We start from the raw sequence: 23,337 nt of genomic DNA, 5'->3' as shown, positions 1-23,337 counted from the left end.
GACGTCCAGAGGTTGGCCGCCCTTGCTGTGGCTCTGGGGCCCCAGGATGGCCTTTTTGCCCTCCATGACTTGAGTTGTGGTATCTTAGGGGTTTCTCTGTGGCCTGAAGGTCTTCAGAGGCCTCTCATGCTTCTTCCAGCCCCTAGGTTTGCTTCCTTTTGGACTGGGAAAATACATATTTGTATTTTCCTGTTCATATGTTCTTTGATCTCAGAGTCACTGATTTTCACTAAAGAAGAAGAATAAGTTTTACAGGTAACAGGTTTTGAGGCTCAAAAATCAGGTTTTGACAAACATGGCTGTGCCATCCTGGGCCTGGCTACGTGGGTTGAACAGAGGGATGGTCGTGCACACCCCGTGCCAGCTATGTGTGTGGCACTATGTCTGTGAACTCCAGTCCCGCGGTGTAGCTTGTCCTCCCTACCTTCCCCGCGGAGCCAACATCCACTCCCATAGCTCCCGGGTGGAGAGCACATGGGGCACCGTGGGGTGTGGGAGGGCTGTTCCCCTAGGACTGTGGCCTTCAGCCTCTGTGTGTGTCATTCTAGGTCACCTGCTGCTGCTTTAGCCCTTTTAAAGCCTTTTTACTGTTTGCTGGGACAGCGCATGGCTCCATCATCCTGTGGGACCTACGGGAAGATTCCAGAATACACCAGTATGTGAAGCTGGGTGATTGCTTCTGGACGTTCAGGATGGCAACATTTTCTACTGGTCAGTGATGCCCACCTGCTCATCAGGCATCTTGTAGAAAAGCTGCGACAGAGCTGAGGGGCGTATGCATTTGTGCATTCAGATCACCCCAGAGGAGGAGATCTGACCTAGGAGCAAAAGAGGCATTGAGTGAATAGTAAGAACAAGGATCTACGAGGCAGTGCTCAGCTTGTGGCCATCAGAGATTAGAATGCTCCTTCTCCTTAAATATCTGGACTCTAAATAAGTCCTCTGTCAAATAACTTTTAGGGTTTTTTTTTTTTAAGATTTTATTTATTTGACAGAAAGAGCGCGCGCGCACAAGTTGGGGGAGGGGCAGAGGGAGAAGCAGTCTCCCCGCTGAGCAGGGGGCCCAACGTGGGGCTCGACCCCAAGCCCCAGTATCATGACCTGAGCTGAAACCAAGAGTCGGACACTCAACAGACTGCACCACCCAGGCCTGCGTGTCTTCTTCGAAGAGGTGTCTCTTCAGATCTTTTGCACATTTTAAGGAGTGATTGCTTTTGCCTTATTGTTGCTTTCTTAAGAAGTTTCTTTCCTTAAAAAAAATTGTTTTTTGGATAACCTTTGCATCAGATGAGTGTTTCTCCCAGGCTGTGGCTCGTAGCCCTTTAAGCTTTCTGTTCCATTCTCCCTTCCAATGACAACAGCACACATCTGCTGCATGTGTGTTTAATGCTCACTTCATGCACAGCTGTGTTTTATACTGAGCCTTAAAGCTGCCAGTTATCGTACCACCACAGGTGGATGTATTTGGGAATGGCAGAGGGTCGCAACCCGGGACAGGCATGCAGTGGGATCTATAGGCAAGTGCGGGAAGCAGAGTGGAGGGACGTTATTTCCTGGAGGAGGAGGATGTGGGAGGGTCATTTTGAAGGGAAGTCGCTGAAGAGAAGCAGAGGCTCACAGGGGCTCAGGCTCCTGGAAGTTTCTCAGTGGCTGAGCTGCAGCAGGGGTGGCTGTCCTGCAGGAGACACGGGGACCATCCTTCCCCGGGGTCCCTGTGAAGGGTTCTGGTGTCGGGGTCTGTGACGTGCACCACACGGGGGGCTCCTTGGGGAAGACATGCTGCTGCTGAGGATACAGGGGTTTAGAGGTACCTTAGGGCTGGGTGCTGTCATAGAGGATTGCGTTTATGGTGTGGTTGTAAGTGCTCCTGATGGATCACTGTGCTCCCCGCAGTGTGTTTCCCCTACGGTGCTCCCTCTGGTGGCTGCCCCTACTGTGATTCCCTCTGGAGTGCTCCCCACACTGTGTTCCTCCTGTGCTCCCCCAGTGTGCTCCCCTCATCGTGCTCACTTCCTCTGTGCTCCTCCCAGTACGTGGGCTGCCCAGATGCTGCTCCAGGGCCCCTCCTCCAGCTCTAGGAACTGGAGTCTTATCCTTCCCTGTGTGTTGTTTTCCGGGGTTCAGCCCCAGCCCCCCTGTCCCCTCCCCTGTCCTGGGTCTGGGGTCAGTCTTATCCTCCCCTGTCTGTTTCTGAGGTTCAGCCCCAGCCGCCCATCCCCTTCTGTCCTGGGTCCGGTGTCAGGTGTGTCCTCCCCTGTCTGTTTCCCAGGGTTCAGCCCCAGCCCTCTCATCTCATCCATTCTGGATCTCGTGTCAGGTGTGTCCTCCCCTGTTTCCCGGGGTTCAGATCCAGCCCCCCATCCCCATCTGTCCTGGTTCTGGTATCAGGTATGTCCTTCCCTGTCTGTTTCCCAGGGTTCAGCCCCAGCCCCTCCCCCCATCCCTGTCCATCCTGGGTCTGGTGTCAGGTGTGTCCTCCCTTGTCTGTTTCCCGGGGTTCAGCCCTAGCCCCTCCTGTGCCCCCCCATCCCTGTCTGTCCTGGATCTGGTATCAGGTGTGTCCTCCCCTGTCTGTTTCCCGGGGTTCAGCCTCAGCCCCCCCATCCTGTCCGTCCTGGGTCTGGTGTCAGGTGTGTCTGTTTTCTTGCGTTGAGAGCATTTTCAGGTAGTGTCTGAACAGGTGTGGTTTCGTCTGTAGTCGTGACTTCTGGGCTCTGCTAAGCGCAGGTTTGGGGGAGGAGAATTTTCATCTCAGTGCCTTGATTTGCATCCTGTATTTCTTTTTTCTGCAATTTTGTATGTGGTTTGTCTTGATTTTTCCCTCCTCTTGGACATTTTGTGGATGGCTCTTATAGGTCACAGGAGCTCTGTGGTGTTAGTTTGTGAAGTGCCGTTTCTGTCCCGGGCAGGCAGGTGGGTGTCTACACCCTTGCCAGCCTTCCTCCATTCCTCTCTGGAGCTGCTGAGCCCCCCACACCCTGGGCCTGCGCGGTAAGGTGGATTTTCTCTCTGCGGGTGCTAGTATCTCTGTTCAACCTCGGCCCCTCCCCCACAAGAGCCTTCACTTCCTCCGGCCCTCGGTGCCCGTGGACTTGGGACTTGTTGGAATGATCAGTCCTTTGTCTCCTTCCGGGTGTGCTGAGGTCCGGGGTCTCTGCCTCACAGTTACGCTAAGTGCCATGATCACACGTGGTTTGCTTGTGGCGTCAGGGTGGCCATACCCCACGCAGCATTAGTCGTGCTTGTGACTGACTCCCTCATCGGTCCTGTGTGCTTTGACCCTAGATGGTGTCCTGACCTCTGTGAATCACTGCAGTCCCATCCAAGCGGTAGAATCCATCTCCACGTCTGTCTACAAAAAACAGAGTTTTGTGCTTTCCCCCTTTTCTATGCAAGAAGGTATGCGACTTTCGTTTCTGTAAAAATCCTTAAAGCAGGTTGTGAACCGTGGATTCCTGTTCATAAGCCATTCTTGTTTCTGTTTCCACTAGAAATGTCAGGTTTGTCCTTCCACATTGCTTCCCTGGATGAGAGTGGGGTGCTCAACGTTTGGGTGAGTAGGCCGTGCCCTGGGCTCACACCAGGCCTGCGCCCCTTGCCCGCTGGCCCCTGTGGCAGTCCAGGCCGGGTCGGCACCTGCTGGTGGGACTGCGATGACACGGTGACCTGATGACAGGATGACATGCCTGGAGGGCATGACTTCCTGGGGGCGGGGCCTGGGGAGGGGGCGGGGCTCTCAAGGTAGCACTGAGGCTCTGGCCACTGGTTTGAGTGAAGAGATGTGAATAGAGGTCAAAGAAAGGGATTCACGACATTGAAAATACTAGTTCCGAGGTCAGCGATCAGTCTCTTCTCTGGAGCAGAGAAGTGTTTTAGTACTGATGAAAGCACGCGGCCCTGGTTAGACCTGCACATCATCAGGCTGTGGCCTCGTCACCCCTGATGCATGGTAATATGTCAATGTTCTGTTTTAGGTGGTGGTGGAATTACCCAGGGCAGATATCGCAGGTTCAGTGAGTGACTTAGGTAAGTGTGACATAAAGACTTAATTTTAGTTAGTGTTTTGCAGTGAGTGGAGGTTAGAGATCCCGACAACCACTCTGAAAACAAGCACAAAGCTGCCTGAAGATGAGCGCCACAGTCGAGTGTCATGTAACCTCACCTGCCGCTGGGTGGGCACCTCCGCATGACTCATTGACCTTCCTTGGAGCTCACGGTGCTTTCGCATCATTGTGGGCTTGTAGGTCCTGCCTGTCTGTGTGTGTTATTCTGTCCTGAGTGCTTGACACACAATCACTGTGGCTTGTCTCCCTCTGGTTCTTGACATGTCAGTCACCCTGGGCCCGAGCCCTCATCCTGGGACATCAGCGCAGGTGGTGCTGGCAGGGCGCTGGGAGGGCCTCATGTCAGAAGTGCGGTGTGTGCTGAGAGCGGTAGAAATGGCCAGGAGCCCCGAAGGGAGCTCGGGGCTTTGCTGGGGCCTGTGCTAGAGCATTGGGATGCATGGTGGAGGGTCCTCAGGCTGGCTCCCCAGGAGCTGTTGGCCACGGCTTTGAAGAAACTCTGGTGGGGAAAGGGTGACATGTAAATGTGTAGGGCACACTCACAGGTCATGCTTCTTTATGCTGCTACATACCCTATGTGTCTAGTTAGCATGTGATGTCCCCATCCCTGGGTGTGATTTTCAGTATGATTATGAGGCGGATATAGGTGAAGGGTCAGTGCTGGGGTCCATCTTGGCTCAGCGGTTTGGTCAGATTCTCACAGCTGAACTCCCCTTTGAGATGCTGAAGAGTTAGCACTGGTCCGGGATGCCGGATGGGGGTGCACTGGTCAGACTGCGTCTTGGGGGCTTGTTGGGAGCTTGTGGCTTCTGGGGACTGCCTAGTTCCTGGCAGCAGGCAGCTCCCGTGGGAAAGGCTAGAAAATCAGGTGGCCCTGGCCTGAGAGGAGTCCCCTGTGGACCCAGTCTGCTCCTTGCTGTGCCTCAGTTGTGGGTGGCAGCTCCAGCACTTTGCTGCTTCTGGGCCGTGGCATCCAGGCCCCGCTCCAGGGAGGATGCATCTGGGGGAATTGTTGAGTCTTCCTCGGGTCTGGCGTTCCCTGACTTGCCCTCACGTCATGAGCTGTCAGTGCTGGCTTTCCAGGGACCAGCCTGGCCAACATGCATCTTGTTCCCACCATTTAGAAATCAGGGACTTAGAGACGGGACGCAGCAGGTGCCAGTGCTGCATGTCAGGGCCAGTGCCGGTGGACTGTGCCCCCGGCTGGCCATGAGAACGGGGCGGGGTCATTTCCCTGACTTCACTGCTAACACATGTAAGGCCGAGCATCCAGTCTGCTCATGACAAGACCATTGTCCTGAGTGTGTGGAGCCTCTGGGGGCCCCAGACCCTGGGAGCGTCAGAGCAGGTGGGTGTCAGGGAGGCGCTCCTGGCCCTGGGCTCACAGTCAGGCTCAGGCTCACCTGCCTTCACCCGGGTGTATGCCCTGGGCCCGAGGACGTTGTGGCCTTCAAGCACATCCCAGGGCTGTTGCTCATTTGGGCCATTACCGGGGCGTTTCTTAGGAATTTTAGATGGTGATGAGGACTTAGAGTGTCTTCCATGGTTAGTTTGTGATCTTCCCATAGAGACAAAATCATTTTGCATAAAAATACTTGGTAGTGATGTGGAAAGTTTGTTGTGAAGTGTTGTTGTATAAAAACTTCTTTTATCTACAGGACCACTTACCCAAACTCTGACCATGTTTCCACTTTGCTTTTGGGAAAAGAGGGGATGAATTCGTACCAGAACTCAGTGGAGGGGTGCTGGCCATTACGTGCCCATGGGAGTGTATGGGGGTAGTTCCAAGCTCTCATGTGTGTGTAACTCAGGTCACACTTAGAGCTGATCATTCACCATCTTTCCTTGCTCCGCGGAGGACCAAGGGCAGGGCAGGCTTCCCAGGTGAGGTTGTGACGTGGGGAGACTCAGCCCTGGAGCTCCTGTGGGAGGGTGGCTTCAAGTCTGCAACAGCAGTACTCAACATCACAGTCGAGACTGTGTTGGAGCTGGTCATGTGTGAGGAATCACCCCGCCCCCCGCCCCATTGCCAGTGGAATTTACCTGTGTGGTTACGGTCTCCCCACTCCCACGGTTCTAGGCAATACCTTGCCCAGAACTTGGGTTTCCATATGCATAAATTTTTAGTTCCCTCATTTGCAGTGATTATACAAAAGGAGGAGTCTGTTGGGAACAGACAACGGAGGCAAAGCCTGTGAGGGGCTGAGGGTTGGGGTTAGGAGTCCAGGGAAGGGGTGCCAGTGCTGAGGAGCAGGCCCATCGGGCATGCCTCGCATAGTGAGGAGGGAGGTCCTGGGAGTTTCTGACCAGCGTGGGGCCTCCAGTGGGCATTTACAGCAACGAATTCCTGTTGGGACTTGAGGGCTTGGGGTTTGGAGGGTTTTTTTTTTTGCTTAGCATACTGCCATTATTTTACTTTATCAAATCTAAAAATGTAAAGGAGTCTTGACTGGTTTCACACTCCTTTCTTCTAGTTCAGTTTGCAGGAACCGTGCCTGCTTGAGGGAGGGAACACTTCATGGGCCACATTTTGGCATCTTTTCCTAACACAGATATTTAAACAATGAAAAACAATTTCAGGCAACTCCAGTTGGATTCTGATTTAACTTGTATTAAGAGGTACATTTCTTTATGGCTTCCTGTTCGTAGGCTTGATACCTGGAGGGAGGATAAAGCTGGTGCACAGCACTACGATTCAGCTGAGCGACAGGTAAGCCTGTGCTGCTCTGGGTCAGGACATCCCCTCCTCTCACAGGACCGATTTCCCACAGAAGGAAGTGACATTAAGTAATTGCATGAACAGAAGATGTTCTGCTGCGTGCTGAAAAATCCAACCTTTCACATTATTTTTGCTAAATTAGTTTAATATTAATGAGTCCTTGTAGTAAATACAGTTCCCAGGTATAGAGCTAACAATATTTTCTTTGATTAAAATAATTTCTATCTTATAAATTGGTACAATTTGACTATTTTTCACCAAGTTTTCACATAACTCTGAACTTAAATAGGTAAGTTTCAAGAAACAAACCTCAATATGAAAGTTTCTTCAGAAATTTTAATTTTTGCTTTTACTCCTATCACTTTATGTGACACAAATATTAAATATTCGTATATCGCTTGTGGTATTTATATATTCCGTGTAAATTTATTTCCCAAGCATCTTTTCTTTTGCCATCTGTTGTTGGGGGTTACCAGCATACGATTTTCCCTTGGAGAATTTGTTGTATTAGCATGGTTCTTCTTAGAAGGTCTGGGTCGTAGTGAGGAATCTGTACGTGCGCTGAAACTGTACATCACCATTAGTCGCTTGACACATAATTTGGGTTAGGATCAAACATCTGCTCATCTTTGCTGTTACTTTACAGCCTGTGTCAGAAGGGCTGTGAGTTCTGGGGCTGCACACAAACCCTGAATGTGAAGTTCCTGCCGTCAGACCCTAGTCACTTCATTGTCGGCACAGACATGGTAAGACTTGAAATCTCACTCTAATTCATTTTCCTTCCCTGGTCGCTTGGCAAATATCTTCATTGAAGATTAACTTCTTGTTTGCTTCTGTTACGACAATGCTGTACCATTGTATCAAGAACAGATGCTTGTCCCACCTCCTGCCTCACTCTCCATGGTCACCACTGCTCTTCTTTGCTCCCAGGGTCTGATAAGTCACGGCACCAGGCAAGATCTGAGAGTATCTCCCAAACTGTACAAACCTCAGCAACACGATGTGAGACCCGTCCGAGTGAACGTGATTGACTTCTCACCGTTTGGAGAACCAGTCTTCTTGGTAAAGAAGCTGTTGGTTGAAGCACCATTTCTGTTTGGGCAGCAAAACTCGGCTGTGATCTCTGGGGATTATTCTTAAAGTTGATCACTTTGGTGCCAATGGGCGGTGTGGGAGACTGTGTCCTCTGTGCAGCTCATGCAGGTCATTCCACGTGGCTGTAGAATGGGCCTTAAAATTCCTTATCTTCCCATAATTTGGGCTTACAGAGAAGTTACGATCGCCAGCCCCTCACACCACACTTGACCTCTGTGGCTCCGTCCTCACCCTCCCAGTCTGTGTGGATGCACGTGCTTTACCATCTGAGAGGAAGTCGCAGAAATGCCACTCTGTCCCTAAATGGTTTGGTGTAGTTTTCTAAAGCAGGGTCATTGTCCTGCAGCCGCAGTCTGGCCGCGACCACCAGGAAGTTAGGCCCGGCGCAGCCCCCGCTCTCTGATGGGTGGGTCGATGATGTTCTGGGTTAGAATAAAATCACAGCCAGGGCATAAGCTCACTCAGCTCTGGGACAGTGCCTCAGTCTCTCCTGACCTTGATGTTTTTGAAGGGCATACAGTGCTCCTCAGTTTGAGTCTGCATGATGTTTCCCCCCGACTGGATTTGGGTTTGTGCTGAGCCCTCTCCGCAGCTCCCTCCATGTGGGGTCCCCGCATTCCCTGTCTGATTCCCGTGTGTGTGTGAGAGAGAGAGAGAGAGAGAGATCCCTGCACAGCTCCCCAGAGTCCGTTGCTGAGCTTGGCATCCAGGTGTGGCTGCCTCCGTCATTTGGGTGATTGGCAGATGGTGGTTTTCTAGTCTTGCCCTAAGTGTGACGTTATCAGCTGTGGAAGGCCTCCCCTCTGTCCTCCGCAGGCCTGCTTGTGTGCCTTTAGGACAGGAAGTGGACGCAGGGCTATTTCCTCTCCTCACTGTGTTACATCCTCTGCCCTGCCGCCCAGACTGTCCTGGGCACATCCTTCAGGCTGGTTCTCGTGTTTTCTGACCTCATTCTGTGCTTTCTGGGACAGCAGACTCTGGGATCAGCCACTTCTCCAAGCAGTCCTGGTTCCCGTCAGTAGAAAAATACCAAGAAACCAAGATGTGGACAGACACAGCTCCATACCCACTGACAGACTCGGTGCTGGCCATGCACCTTTAGTGCTCCCTCCACTCGCCTGGCAGCGGGAGGCCCGGCTTGTTCTGCCCGCACTGTATGTGTATGTGCTCGACCCTAGAGCACACAGGCCATCTCGTGGTTGTTAACTCCTGCTACTGCTGTTTTGGAGGAAGGGTGTGAAGGATTAAAGAGAATGATTTAAATAGTAATTAAGCTTCTCTAAGCTAAAAATTTGGGCTTTTACTAAACCAGCCAAGTTTTGTTTTATAAAAATCTCAATCTAACTGGAATATATAACCACAGTAATGGTTTACACTTATATAATCTTTTTTAAAAGGTGGGTAAATAAATGATTTCTTCAGGGCCAGTCTTAATGGCTGATGGTTGAATTAGCAAAATTCAACTTTGTTAAAGATAAACACCTGTTTTTATATTTGCTGAGTTCAGTATTGACTGTTTGGGAAGGAGGCAGGGGTCCAAAGTGTATCAGCATCTCCAGGGTGAGTGCTCACCTTATGGTTTGTGAGGACAGAGCCAATGCTCTGAAGTGTCTGCCGCTACTGAATCTGAGTGAAAAGGAAGAGAGAATGGAGACCAACCATCTCCACCCCTGTTCCCAGGCCGGCTGTTCAGATGGAAGCATCCGGTTACACCAGCTGACCTCCGAGTGCCCTCTCCTGCAGTGGAACGACAGCACCGAGGGCCACGCGGTCACCGGCCTCCGCTGGTCCTTGACAAGACCTGCTGTGTTCCTGGCCCAGGATGAGACATCCTGTATTTATATCTGGGACCTGCTGGAAAGTGACCTGGGTCCTGTGGCCAAACAGCTCATCTCTCCAGACAGGTGAGTCCCATGATGTGCCCTCATAGGCAGATCCTTTCAGAAGCATCCTGGATGGTCTCATGTGTAAGGTAACTATGCTTTAAGACATGGTTACTTATGTTTAAATTTAACTATTATTATAGTTACATATTTAATATTTTGAAAACCACTTTAGAAAATGTTATTTCATATCCCATCCGGAAAAGTCTGAATGAGAGAATTCACACTCTACTATTTTCCCTTGAAAACACTTTTTGTGAGTTCCTTAGTTATGTTCATTTACTAGATGTTTAAATTCAGTATTTGGCCGAGTAACATACAGAGTCTTCCTTCTAGTTTCTAAAAAGAAATGCTCCACGGGAGTCAGTAATTCCCTTAATTTCACGTCAGTGTCATTGTCGGCCCTACACCAACATCACAGTCCACCCAGCCTCTGCACAGTTTAATGTGAAACACACTCATGTGAGTAGTTCTTGATGCTTTAAATAATTCCATTTTGTTATGTTTAATCCAAAGTTGAAATATGTAATGAGTTTTCACTATGAAGGACTCTCTCTTGTCCCCACTTTGTCTCTATACCTATTTTCTTCCTTGGAATTTTATATTCCTGCTGTGAAATGGAGGCTCCTTATGACCTGGGGAGGACGAGGCCAGCCAGCATCTTCCACTTTGTGGAAGAAAGAGGACAAGCCATGATCAAACCCAGGGCATGGTTTGACAGAACGTGGGGACACACCAATAAGACCTGGGAAAACAAGAACCGCAGTTGTTTAGGTCCAGAACTCATTATTCTTACGTTACTCTAGTTATTAGACCAGTACATCATCGAACTCCAGACTGTGATTCCCATAGAAGCACATGATGCACACACAGTTCATTCCCAAAAGTTTGCCTGTTACTTAGTCAAGTGTTTACTAAGCGCCTAAGAGGTCTTGTGGTGCCGACATGTGCTCTTAGCGTGTCTTCTTGGTGCTTGCGTGGACTCTGCAGCCCATGTTGGGCATGCATTGCAGTCACTGTGGGGGCCTTTCGTGTTTGTCACCTGTACTCATGCCCCCAAGTTTGTGGCAACTAAGTTTGACCTGTATTTGACACGAATAGTTGAACAGTGTTGAGGTGACTCTTGTAATTTTTTAAAATTTAAATCACTTAAAATTTAAGTCACAGCCGGTGTAGTATCATTGTTGGGGTGGCGGTCAGGGACTTGTCAGTTACCTGTAACACCCCGAGCTCATCCCATCATGTGCCCTCCCCCATGCCCGCCCCCCCCCTCCCGTGACCCATCTCCCACCCCCTCCAGTGACCCTTAGCATGACGCTATGATTAGGAGTCACCCCTGGTTTGCCTCCCTCTGTGATGGTAAGTTTTCCTGGTTGGCTTAGCTGCCCTGAACGTGTGGGGCACTCCAGAGCGGGCTTGTGGGTGGGTGTGTGCCGAGCTACCTCCGAGGGGCCTGGTCCCCGTCAGGATGTGCCGTGCTAGCCTTGCACCGTGGGGCAAGTCTACAGGACCTCAGCGGGCGCTCAGACCCTGGGGGGCCACAGCGGGGTTCCCTGCTACCCGTGAGTGCTGGCACCCCTGAGGGGCTCACCACTCCTGTCCTAGGCCAGTCATGGACTCGCAGCTCATGGCCCCTGGTCATTGCAAGGAGACAACAGGCCTTAGCTCCTTGGTGAGTTGTAAGGTGGGATGAGTGTGTGACGGGCATTCCCAGGATGCTGGGGACCCCCAACCAAATCAGGCACGGTCAGGGGCTAGGGGAGACCTCGGGGTGGGGAGGATGCCACTGAGCCAGGTCTCAGAGTTATCCTCTGAGTGACCAGAGGAAGACGGGAGATCATGTCCCAGGAGTCTTGCCCATCGGAGCCGTGTGGGGACTGGGGTGGGGTTGGCCCTGACCAGTCAGCAGGCCTCTAGCGCACACGGGGTGCATGCCTCTGCATGTCTGCCGGTGGCCTGGGAGGGGAGAGGTTGGAGACTGGACCCGAACGGAGAAGGTGGCAGTGAGGGGGTGGCGGAGGCAAAGTCAGGGCTGTGAGGCTGGCCTCAGGCTTTTTGCCGGGCACTGTAGGGCCACCTGCATCCCTGTCACTGGGAGGCATAGGCTGGACAGGGCCCCAGTGCTTGGGGCATTGACCTGGCGTGTCCTTCATTGTGGCCGGTCGGCTCGCAAACGGTCAGCCACAGAAGTGCATTTTCTAAGTGGTTTCTATAGGTTTTTATACGTTTATTTCTGGCCTAACCTTTCATTTGACACTGAAATTTTCAGAATTCTCTTCCTTTTTGCTCCCTCCTTGGAGGATGGATGACTTGGGAGACTCACAGTCACACAGCTGTGCCTCTTGCTTTCAGACTGGTGGCCATGACGGTCGTGGGTGAAGCGGAGAAGACCAGCGGCAGCTTCCTGGCCCTGGTGCTGGCCAGAGCCTCTGGCAGCGTGGACATCCAGTACTTGAGGAGGGCTTGGGTGGCCCCCGTGCGCGACGAGCTGAGGAGGCTGCAGCGGCTCTTGCAGGAGGCCCTGTAGGGGAGGGGCTGCAGGTGTGCTCATTGTGGGGGACAGGGCCAGGTGATGACTCCTGTGGAGAGACCAGCTCTATCTGAGGGCATGTACATTGATGTAGATAGAAGGCGTGGATTCTGTGTGTAACTTGTTTTATAAGAATGTTACCTCAGTGTTCCCAGTAAATAAATCACTATTTTTGAATGGAAACAACAAACATTTTAGTGTATGTTGAACTTGAGAGGAAATAGTCATGTCGGTTATGTTCTTCTCTGAGAATATTTTTACTTATTCTTTGAATAGCTTTAAAATATTAGCACATTTATTTTTTAAACTATGTACCATGAATGTATTTTAATGAACAGTTTTCTTAGTCCTGCAGAAAAGGACATGCTCAGGTGTAAATTAAAGGAGTGATGTCATTGAAATGACCTCTGTCAACCGTGTTTTCTTAAAACTTTCTTGTTTTTCTTTCACATTATTTGAATGTCAGACACATTTTACATTATGTTTTAGTATTTTAAAATGTCCTTATATAAAAATAACACAAATAAATAAATTCTCTTGAATTCTGAGATGAGATCCAAGAAAGTCTGGGATGGCCCCTGTCCCACACCCAGTGTCCCTGGCTCAGTGAGGGTGGGATGGTCAGCAAGGGTCCAGGCAGGGCTTCTGTCTTCTCTGGCCACATTGAGCTTCCACTTGGCCAGCAGCATGAGTGTTTCACCATGGAACTGGTGTCCAGGAGGCTGACCTCTGCTTCCTTCACTGGACCGGGAGCTCTGTGGACAGAGACGTGTCTCTTTTGTCACTATCATCTTCAAGGGCTGTGTGCCTGCCTCGCACACAGTAGGCACTCAGCCTATGGTGAAAGAAGGAAGAAAGGAACGCATGGCCATTGGGTGAGGGGTCCATGTGGCTCTCGCTAATGCATAGCAGAGTACTGTCAGATTGCCATCTGACGTAGCTGGGTGTGGAGATTTTAATCCTGGAAACAGGCCCGGCCCCTCGGCCCCTTATCCACCACCAGCCCTCAGGTCCTTATTTGTGAAATCTGACCTACAGTGGAATTGAGAGCAGTCTAACTGCTTCTCTAGTGATAACCAGTAACCTCCAGTGGCCTCCAGAGTAAGAGGGCATCAAGTTAGCAGCCACACTAACTCTTCTAAATCCCAGTAGAGGCTCAAGAAGACGCAGAAGAGACAAAGCATGGCTACCAAAGACTGGCCCACTGATTAGGAGCAGCTTCGAGATGTGGCATCGTTGGACTCTGCCTGAAAAGTGGATTGAAAGACCAAGGTCCTCCTGTTGAAGCCTGGGTGTTAGACTCAAGACTCCTGTGTGCACTCTGCTGCATCCCTGCAGAACTGCTCCTCCCTCAGTGGCTGCTCTTGCTTCCACAGGCGAAGCCCTCCCATGCCCACCAGTGGCACCTCCTTTCTCCCCTCCACACGGAGGCCCCAACACCAGGAAACACCAAGAGGAAGATCAATGCCAACATACAATTTTGTCAAAATTATCCTTGAGGGCATGGGGATTGGAAGGGCCCTGCCAGCAGTTATACTGGAGAAGCCCATTTGGGGTGGGAACTGCTGTTTGAAGAGCTTGTTTAGAGCATCTGGAGACAAAAGGACAGAAGAGGAGGCCCCATCTGAGTCCAGTGGCTCTGGGCCAGTGTGTCTGCTTTGGGCTGGGATCGTGTACACTTGACCCCAGTGTCTAGGAGGGAAGGTCCCGCTGGACCCTGCTCTTGGCAGCCAGACTCCGAGGAGCAGTAGATTATTCGTGATGATTGGAGTGCTGTGAAATACATTACACGGCAGACGAAGGGATCTCATCCTGAGGACTGAGAAAGAGCAGAGCTCTGCAGACAGCCAGAGGAAGAAAAATGGGCAAGCAGCAAACAATGGCAAAATGATAGGCTACGAGGAGAAATGGCTTCTGTGAGAAGGACTAGAAAGCCACAGGAGAAACCAGGTTTAACATTAAGTGCTAGAGACAGAGTTAACCCACACTGAGGATGATGAGTGTGTATTTTCCACAAGGAATGATGGTTCAGCAATGTGCAGAGGGACAGACTGAGGAAACAGTGGAAGACCTGAGGTCCAGACAAGGAATTCTAAGTGTTTCCAAGGACGAACAAATGGAAAAGAAGTAACAATAAACAATTGTAGGAAGAACTCCCTGAGTTGATAAAAGACCTACTTACCTGAGTCAGAAGGCTCACTGGGAGGTGCTCCACAGACAGCAACAAGGTCAGCATTTGCGTCCGCCATCAGTGTGCTTTCAGCGTCAAGGAAACGAATTTTATTTTTCTTCTTTTTTTCCCTCCTTTTTAGTTAATGGAGCATTTTTGTTATGATTCCATCTTATGTCTGTTGACTTAAGCACTTAATATCTCTTTTAATGAGTTGCTGGTGATTGCCTGAGGGCTTACAACATGCATGTGTTTAACGTGAGTCTGCCCCAGATTGTATCATACCCCCGGTGGGTGGCGCAGGGCACCCACCCCCCTCTTCCTCCTGGGCGTTTAATGTTCCTAAGAATTTTGTTTGTCTAGAAAAGTCTTTATTTCTCCTACACTATTTACTTATTTATTTTAAAGATTTTATTTGTTCATTCATAAGAGACATACACAGAGAGAGATAGAGGCAGAGACACAGGCAGAGGGGAGAAGCAGGCTCCATGCAGGGAGCCTGATGGTGGGACTCGATCCCGGGGCTCCAGGATCAGGCCCTGGGGCAAAGGCGATGCTAAACCGCTAAGCCACCCGGGCTGCCCGTCTCCACTTTTTAAAAACAATTTATTTATGAGAGAGAGACAGAAGAGAGACTCTCCAGCAGACTCTCCACTGAGGCCAGAGCCCGACCCAGGGCCTGATGTCATGACCCTGAGATCAGGACCTGAGCTGAAAGCAACAGTCGTCCGCTTCCCCTGCTGAGCTCCCAGGCTCCCTTTTCTGAGATGCATCCCCACTGAGTGCAGCAGTCCCTTCCTGGGTTTGGTGCTTTCATTCAGTACAGATGTCCCCCAATCGTCAGCCAGTTCTGAAAAGAAGATGCCCACATTTTCATCTTTGTCCCCTGTAAGTAATAGGCCTCTTCTCAGCTGCTTTCAGGATTTCCATTTTAATTTTACCAGCGATTTAAATATGATGTGTGGGTTTCTTGCCCCCCAACCCCTCACCCACCCCCACCCCCCACCCTACTCAGCATCCTCTGAACTTCTTGGATCTTCAGGTTGGTGTCTGTCATTAATTTTGGAAAGTCCTCAGCTATTATTTCCTCAAATATTTCTTTTCCCTGTTCTCTCTTCTCAGATTCAAGCAATGTATGCATTAGATTGTATGATATTATCTCACAACCATCCTGCCTTTTTCTTCCTTTTCTTTTTCCCCCCTCTTTCTGTTCCAGTTTGGGTAACTTTCTTGCCCTGTCTTCCAGCTCATGGATTCTTTCCTTGGCTGTGTTGAGTCTAAGAATGAGCCCACTGAAGGCATTCTTTTCCTGCTGCTGTGTCTTTCTTTTCTAGCATTTACATCACATTAATTTTTTATAGTCTCCATCTCTCTGTTGAAATTACCCATCTGAGGGATGAGCACTGGGTGTTACTCTATATGTTGGCAAATTGAACACCAATAAAAAATAAATTTATAAAAAAAAAAGAAATTACCCATCTGATCCTGTGTGTTGTCCACTTGTTCCATTTTAAACCTTAATGTGTTGATCATAGTTATTTTAAGTTCCCTCCCTGTGAACTAGTCGGCTAATTGTCACATCACTGTCATATTTTTTTCTTCCTTTTGTGTAGGCCTCTTTTTTTTTGTTGGAAGTGGCATATCTGGTGTAGGACAGTAGAGACCAAGGCCTGGCAGTGGCCAGCCTTCTCTTCTGCCAGGCCTTTCTTTCCCTTGGGGCTTGAGTCAGTCTCATCGGGGCTGGATGTGTTTGGGATTTGCTGTTGCTACCAATTTCTCTCATAGATCCTGTGGGTCTTGGGGGATAGTGCTTGTTTGTGAGAGCCTTGCTTCAGCATCTGCTCCATCCTCAGCTGGGGTTCCCTCTGTTGTCCTCCAGCAGGTGACTTGTTGCTTGATGCTTGCTGCCTTGTTGTAGGGTGGACTTCGGGTTTCTGTCTTGATGGAGCCTTGCCTCAGGCCCTGGCACCACGTTTCAGGGGTGATCTGCTTTCCTGGCCACGTCCTGAACTTAGCACCTATTTCCCCCATCCCTACCAGGGACCCTGTCTTTCTTTCCCTCCTAGCTGTATGATCATCCCTTATGTTGTGAGGGTACCAAGAGAGTCCTTTTTTTTTTTTGGTAGTTAACATTCAGTGCAATCCTGGTTTCTGCAGCAGAATTCAGTGATTCATCAGTTACATACGACACCCATTGCTCCTCCTAACAGGTGCCTCCTCCATCCCATCACCAGTCTGGCCCATCCCCCACCTCCTCCCTCGAGCAGCCCTCAGTTTGTTCTCTTTCATTTTTTTTTTTAAGATTTTATTTATTCATTCATAGAGAGGCAGAGACACAGGCAGAGGGAGAAGCAGGCTCCATGCAGGGAGCCTGATGTGGGACTTGATCCCAGGTCTCCAGGATCATATCCTGGGCTGCAGGCGGCGCCAAACCGCTGCGCCACCGGGGCTGCCCCAGTTTGTTCTCTTTCAGTAAGAGTCTCTTATGGCTAGTTTCCCTCTCTCCTTCCTATCTTTTCCTCTTTCCCATATGTTCATCTGTGCATCTGTTTTCTTTCTTAAATTCCACATATGAGATAGATCACATGGTATTTGTCTTTCTCTGACTTATCTCACTGAGCATAATACCCTCTAGCTCCATCCATGTCATTGCAAATGGCAAGATTTCATTCTTTGTGAAGGCTGAGTGATATTCCATTGTATTACATACAACATCTTCCATCTCCATCAGTCCACGAGCATGTGGGCTGTGTCCATATCTTGGCTATCGTAGATGCTGCTCTAAACATAGGGGTTCATGTATCCCTTTGAATCAGTGTTTTTGTATTTGAGAGGTAAATTCCCAGCATTGCCATCGCTGGGTTGTAGGGTAGCTCTATTTTTAACATTTTGAGGACCCTCTACCCTGTCCTCCACAGTGGCCATACCAGCTTGCATTCCCACCAGCAGTGCATGAGGCTCCCCTTTCTCCATGTCTTCCCCAACACCTGTTGTCTCCTGCCTTGTGGACTTTAGGCATCCTGTTGAAGAGTGTGCCTTCTGACAGGTTAAGGCTTGTTCTGTAGACAGACATCGTGAAGGTCCCAGCCCCGGGGAGCTTGGCACCAGGAGTCACCAGGAGGATGGTCTCAGGGCCATGCATCTGCCAGTGCCCAGGGCAGGAGTCCAGGAGAGAAGCCTGGAGAGATGCCCCTGACCTGGCACAGGTCACCAACTCAGGTCCCCACCTCTCCTGGGTCTCCCCAGCCCGTGGCTGGGCCTGGGGACGTGTGTACTTGCAGCTCTTACGTGGGCATAGGCTGCTGCTCCCCCAGACTCGGTGGCTTGTTGGTGCTGCTTGGAGCCCTCTGAACACAAGCACACTCCTCACGGATGCTCTGGGTTGGGCATCTGCAGAAGGCACATGGGCTGTGAGAGAGTGAGCCCTGCAGGACAGCACATCTCCGGCCGTCCCTCCACTCCACCTCCTGGGCTTCACTGCAGAGCTTGCATGTACGATCCCCAAACCGCACACATTTGCAAGGAGAGTACAACCCAGAGCTCTCCTCTAAGAAATGTGATTCTAAAGACACCCACCAGGATCCAGTCTGTTCAGGGTGATATCAAGGGGGTGATTACTTATTTTTTTGAAAGATCTTCTATTTTTGATATGCAGTAATGTGAAATACTCAGAAAACCCACAGTCAGGTCAAGTAACTTCCATACAAGAAGTTTCCTTACTCATTCTTCATTTGCTGCTAGTTGACAACTTCCCTTCCCTATAAAAATTCACTTACACCTCCTGCCTTTGTAGTTCTGGTATTCACTTTACTATGTAATAGAAGTAGCATGTTGCTGCCAGAATACAAGCATTGCTTTTGGCAAATTAAAGTGCATGTCATTTCTTACTATTACTAGAGAGGGGAAGTAAAGTACACAAGTCCAAGTCTAAAACATAGTACTTTTCCATGCAGATGTGTACACATGTCAGAGGGTGTCCAGTTTGTCTAGTGATTGTCATGTAGAGTTGGGCCACTATTGTGTGTTGCTGATCATTGACTGTAGTCCCAAAAAAGCCTTGTGAAAATGTTATAAACTGTTGATTCCATATACATGAAGGGGTTTCTTTGCTATAAGAAATCCAAATGGAATAAGGAATGGAGATGAGAAATATAGAAAGCCTGTCTGTACAGTTCTTGGGTTTTCTGAGCACACCAGGCATTCAGCCTGACTCAAGAATGCCCCGGAGGCCTCCACACGTGGGGGAGGGTGAGTGCAGCTGGGGAGGGGTCTCCCGTCTGCCCTTGGAGTGCTGATCAGGGGTGTAGTGTGGGGGAGCACGGTCCTGCCCTATGCATGGACAGGGGGGAATTAGCCTCGAGAACAGGAAACAGACCCCAAGCAAAACAACCCCAAGGCAATTAAAAAGCTACCATCAGAACTTGGAATCTTGATAGTTCAGCTTCATGCTGATATGATATTTATAAATCTATGATAACAGGGTCTCCCCAGAGTATTGGGACGCACCATCTGGTTGTCGCAAACTCAAGACTTTTACTTAAAAGACATCTTTTTAATATTTTTAAATTTTAAATCTTTTTAAAAAATTATTCATGAGAGACACACAGAAGAGAGAGAGAGAGAGAGAGAGGCAGAGACACAGGCAGAGGGAGAAGCAGGCTCCATGTAGGGAAGCCCAACGTGGGACTCAATCCTAGGTCTCGAGGATCAGGGCCTGGGCTGAAGGTGGAGCTAAACTGCTGAGCACCGGGGCTGCCCATTTTTAAAATTTTTATTGATTGATTGATTGATTGATTGTTCTTCGTTCTTTTTTTTTATTTAAAAAAATTTTTTATTGGAGTTCCATTTGCCAACATATAGCATAACACCCAGTACTCATCCCATCAGTGCCCCCCTCAGTGACCATAACCCAGTCACCCCAACCCCCGGACCACCTCCCTTACTACTACCCCTTGTTCATTTTCCAGAGTTAGCAGTCTCTCATGTTTTGTCTCCCTCACTGATGTTTTCACTCATTTTCTTTCTTTTCCCTTTATTCCCTTTCACTAATTTTTATATTCCCCAATGAATGAAACCATATAATGTTTGTCCTTTTCCTTTTTTTAAATTTATTCTTTTTTCAATTTTTAAAATAAATTTATTTTTTATTGGTATTCAATTTGCCAATATATAGAATAACATCCAGTGCTCATCCCGTCAAGTGCCCACCTCAGTGCCCGTCACCCAGTCACCCCCAACCCCCACCCACCTCCCCTTCCACCACCCCTAGTTTGTTTCCCAGAGTTAGGAGTCTTTCATGTTCTGTCTCCTTTTCTGATATTTCCCACTCATTTTTTCTCCTTTCCCCTTTGTTCCCTTTCACTATTATTTATATTCCCCAAATGAATGAGACCATATAATGTTTGTCCTTCTCCGATTGACTTACTTCACTCAGCATAATACCCTCCAGTTCCAACCACTTCGAAGCAAATGGTGGGTATTTGTCATTTCTAATGGCTGAATAATATTCCATTGTATACATAGACCACATCTTCTTTATCCATTCATCTTTCGATGGACACTGAGGCTCCTTCCACGGTTTGGCTATTGTGGACATTGCTGCTATAAACATTGGGGTAGAGGTGTCCCGGCGTTTCACTGCATCTGCATCTTTGGGGTAAATCCCCAGCAGTGCAATTCCTGGGTCGTAGGGCAGGTCTATTTTTAACTCTTTGAGGAACCTCCACACAGTTTTCCAGAGTGGCTGCACCAGTTCACATTCCCACCATCAGTGCAAGAGGGTTCCCCTTTCTCCGCATCCTCTCCAACATTTGTGGTTTCCTGCCTTGTTAATTTTCCCCATTCTCACTGGTGTGAGGTGGTATCTCATTGTGGTTTTGATTTGTATTTCCCTGATGGCCAGTGATGCGGAGCATTTTCTCATGTGCATGTTGGCCATGTCTATGTCTTCCTCTGTGAGATTTCTGTTCATGTCTTTTGCCCATTTCATGATTGGATTGTTTGTTTCTTTGGTGTTGAGTTTAATAAGTTCTTTATAGATCTTGGAAACTAGCCCTTTATCTGATATGTCATTTGCAAATATCTTCTCCCATTCTGTAGGTTGTCTTTGAGTTTTGTTGACTGTATCCTTTGCTGTGCAAAAGCTTCTTATCTTGATGAAGTCCCAATAGTTCATTTTTGCTTTTGTTTCTTTTGCCTTCGTGGATGTTTCTTGCGAGAAGTTACTGTGGCCGAGTTCAAAAAGGGTGTTGCCTGTGTTCTCCTCTAGGATTTTGATGGACTCTTGTCTCACATTTAGATCTTTCATCCATTTTGAGTTTATCTTTGTGTATGGTGAAAGAGAGTGGTCTAGTTTCGTTCTTCTGCATGTGGATGTCCAATTTTCCCAGCACCATTTACTGAAGAGACTGTCTTTTTTCCAGTGGATAGTCTTTCCTCCTTTATCGAATATTAGTTGACCATAAAGTTGAGTGTCCACTTCTGGATTCCCTATTCTGTTCCATTGATCTATGTGTCTGTTTTTGTGCCAGTACCACACTGTCTTGATGACCACAGCTTTGTAGTACAACCTGAAATCTGGCATTGTGATGCCCCCAGCTCTGGTTTTCTTTTTTAAAATTCCCCTGGCTATTCGGGGTCTTTTCTAATTCCACACAAATCTTAAAATAATTTGTTCTAACTCTCTGAAGAAAGTCCATGCTCATGGATTGGTAGAATTAATATTGTGAAAATGTCAATGTTACCCAGGGCAATTTACATGTTTAATGCAATCCCTATCAAAATACTATTCATGATTTTATTAATTTGAGTCTTTTCTCTCTTCTTTTTAATAAGGTTGGCTAATGGTTTATCTGTCCTATTAATTCTTTCAGAGAACCAACACCTGGTTTTGTTGATTTGTTCCACAGTTCTTCTGGTCTCTATTTCATTGAGTTCTGCTCGAGTCTTTATTAACTGTCTTCTTCTGATGGGGGAAGGTTTCATTTGCTGTTCCTTCTCAGCTCCTTTAGCTGCAATGTTAGCTTTTATATTTGAGGTCTTTCCAGTGTTTGGATGGATGCTTGTATTGCAATGTATTTCCTCCTCAGGACTGCTTTTGCTGTATTCCAAAAATTTTGAATGGTTGTATCTTCATTCTCATTAGTTTCTATGAATCTTTTTAATTCTTCCCTGATTTCCTGGTTGACCCTTTCTTTCATTTTTTTAGCAGGATGGTCCTTAACCTCCACAGGTTTGAAAACCTTCCAAACTTCTTGTGATTTAGTTCTAGTTTCAAAGCATTATGGTCTGAAAATATGCAGGGGATGATCCCAATCTTTTGGTATTGGTTAAGACCTAATTTGTGACCCAGTATGTGGTCTCTTCTGGAGAAAGTTCCATGTGCATTTGAGAAGAATGTGTACTCAGTTGAGTTTGGATGTAAAGTTCTGTTAAGTATCTATGAGATCCATCTGGTCTAGTGTATCATTTAATGCTCTTGTTTCTTTGGAGATGTTGTTTTTAGAAGATCTATCAATTGTAGAAAACACCGTATTCAAGTCTCCAAGTATAAGTGTATTATTATCTAAGTATCTCTTAACTTTGGTTATTAATTGGTTGATATACTTGGCAACTCTCACATTCGGGGCATAAATATTAATGATTGGTAGGTCCTCTTGTTGGACAGATTCTTTAAGTATGATATAGTGTCCCTCTTCATCTCTGACTACAGTCTTTGGGATAAACTTTAATTTATCTGATATGAGGATGGCTACCCCTGCTTTCTTTTGAGGACCATTTGATTCGTAAATGGTTCTCCAACCTTTCGTTTTCAGGCTGGAGGTGTCCTTATGTTTAAAATGAGTCTCTTGTAGACAGCAAATAGATGGGTCTTGCTTTTTTATCCAGTCTGAAACCCTGTGCCTTTTGATGGGATCATTAAAATGGCCCATTCACATTCAGAGTTACTATTGAAAGATATGAGTTTAGTGTCTTCATGATACCTATTCAGTCCCCGTTTTTTTGGATTGTTTCCTAAGGCTTCCTCTTTCTTTTACAGAGTCCCCCTTAATATTTCTTGCAGAGCTGGTTTGGTGGTCACATATTCTTTTATTTCTGCCTATCCTGAAAGCTCTTTATCTCTCCTTCTATTCTGAATGAGAGCCTTGCTGGATAAAGTATTCTTGGCTGCAGGTTCTTCTCATTTAGGACCCTGAATATATCCTGCCGGCCCTCTTGCCTGCCAGGTCTCTGTGGAGAGGTCGGCTGTTATCCTAATACCTTGCCCCATAAAGGTTAGGGATCTCTTGTCTCTTGCTGCTTTCAGGATCTTCTCTTTATCTTTGGAATTTGCTAGTTTCGCTATTAAATGTCAGGTGTTGAACGATTTTTATTGATTTTAGGGGGGGAATCTCTCTATCTCCTGGATCTGAATGCCTGTTTCCCTCCCCAGGTTAGGGAAATTTTCATCTATGATTTGTTCAAATACACTTTCTGGTCCTCTGTCCCTTTCGGCACCCTCTGGAACCCCAGTTAAATGTAGATTTTTCCTTCTGAGGCTGTCATTTATTTCCCTTAACCTATCCTCATGATATTTTAATTGTTTTTCTCCTTTTTCCTCAGCTTCCTTCCTTGCCATCAACTTGTCTTCTATGTCACTCACTTGTTCTTCTACCTCATTAACCCTCGTCGTTAGGAACTCCAGTTTGGATCGCATCTCCTTTAATTGATTTTTTAAAAAATTTATGATAGTCTCTCTCTCACACACACACACACACACACACACACACACGGGGGGGGGGGGGTGGGCAGAGACACAGGCAGAGGGAGAAGTAGGCTCCATGCACCGGGAGTCCAACGTGGGATTCGATCCCAGGTCTCCAGGATCATGCCCTGGG

General features: G+C 48.2%; 1 protein-coding gene across 10 annotated transcripts in view; it reads left to right on the top strand.

Moving 5' to 3' along the window:
- DYNC2I1 (dynein 2 intermediate chain 1) overlaps positions 1-12,692 on the top strand; it is a 48,664-nt gene extending 35,972 nt beyond the window's left edge. For 7 of the 10 annotated variants that reach the window (XM_072776778.1, XM_072776777.1, XM_072776783.1 and 4 more), the window contains 10 exons: positions 549-711; positions 3,286-3,399; positions 3,492-3,553; positions 3,975-4,026; positions 6,714-6,774; positions 7,430-7,529; positions 7,714-7,845; positions 9,559-9,782; positions 11,367-11,433; positions 12,031-12,692. In XM_072776778.1, coding sequence (XP_072632879.1) covers positions 549-711; positions 3,286-3,399; positions 3,492-3,553; positions 3,975-4,026; positions 6,714-6,774; positions 7,430-7,529; positions 7,714-7,845; positions 9,559-9,782; positions 11,367-11,433; positions 12,031-12,288 — 1,233 coding nt within the window. In that variant the 3' untranslated portion in view covers positions 12,289-12,692. Of the gene's footprint in view, positions 1-548; positions 712-3,285; positions 3,400-3,491; positions 3,554-3,974; positions 4,027-6,713; positions 6,775-7,429; positions 7,530-7,713; positions 7,846-8,852; positions 9,033-9,558; positions 9,783-11,366; positions 11,434-12,030 lie in introns of all 10 variants that reach the window. The other 3 variants (XM_072776784.1, XM_072776782.1, XR_012007752.1) reach the window with 2 other exon arrangements.
- The last annotated feature ends 10,645 nt before the right edge of the window (positions 12,693-23,337 follow it).

This window comes from Canis lupus, chromosome 15 (genome assembly GCF_048164855.1).
Source record: "Canis lupus baileyi chromosome 15, mCanLup2.hap1, whole genome shotgun sequence".
In the NCBI taxonomy this organism is placed as follows: domain Eukaryota; kingdom Metazoa; phylum Chordata; class Mammalia; order Carnivora; family Canidae; genus Canis; species Canis lupus.
This window is presented reverse-complemented; position numbering and strand designations above follow the sequence as displayed.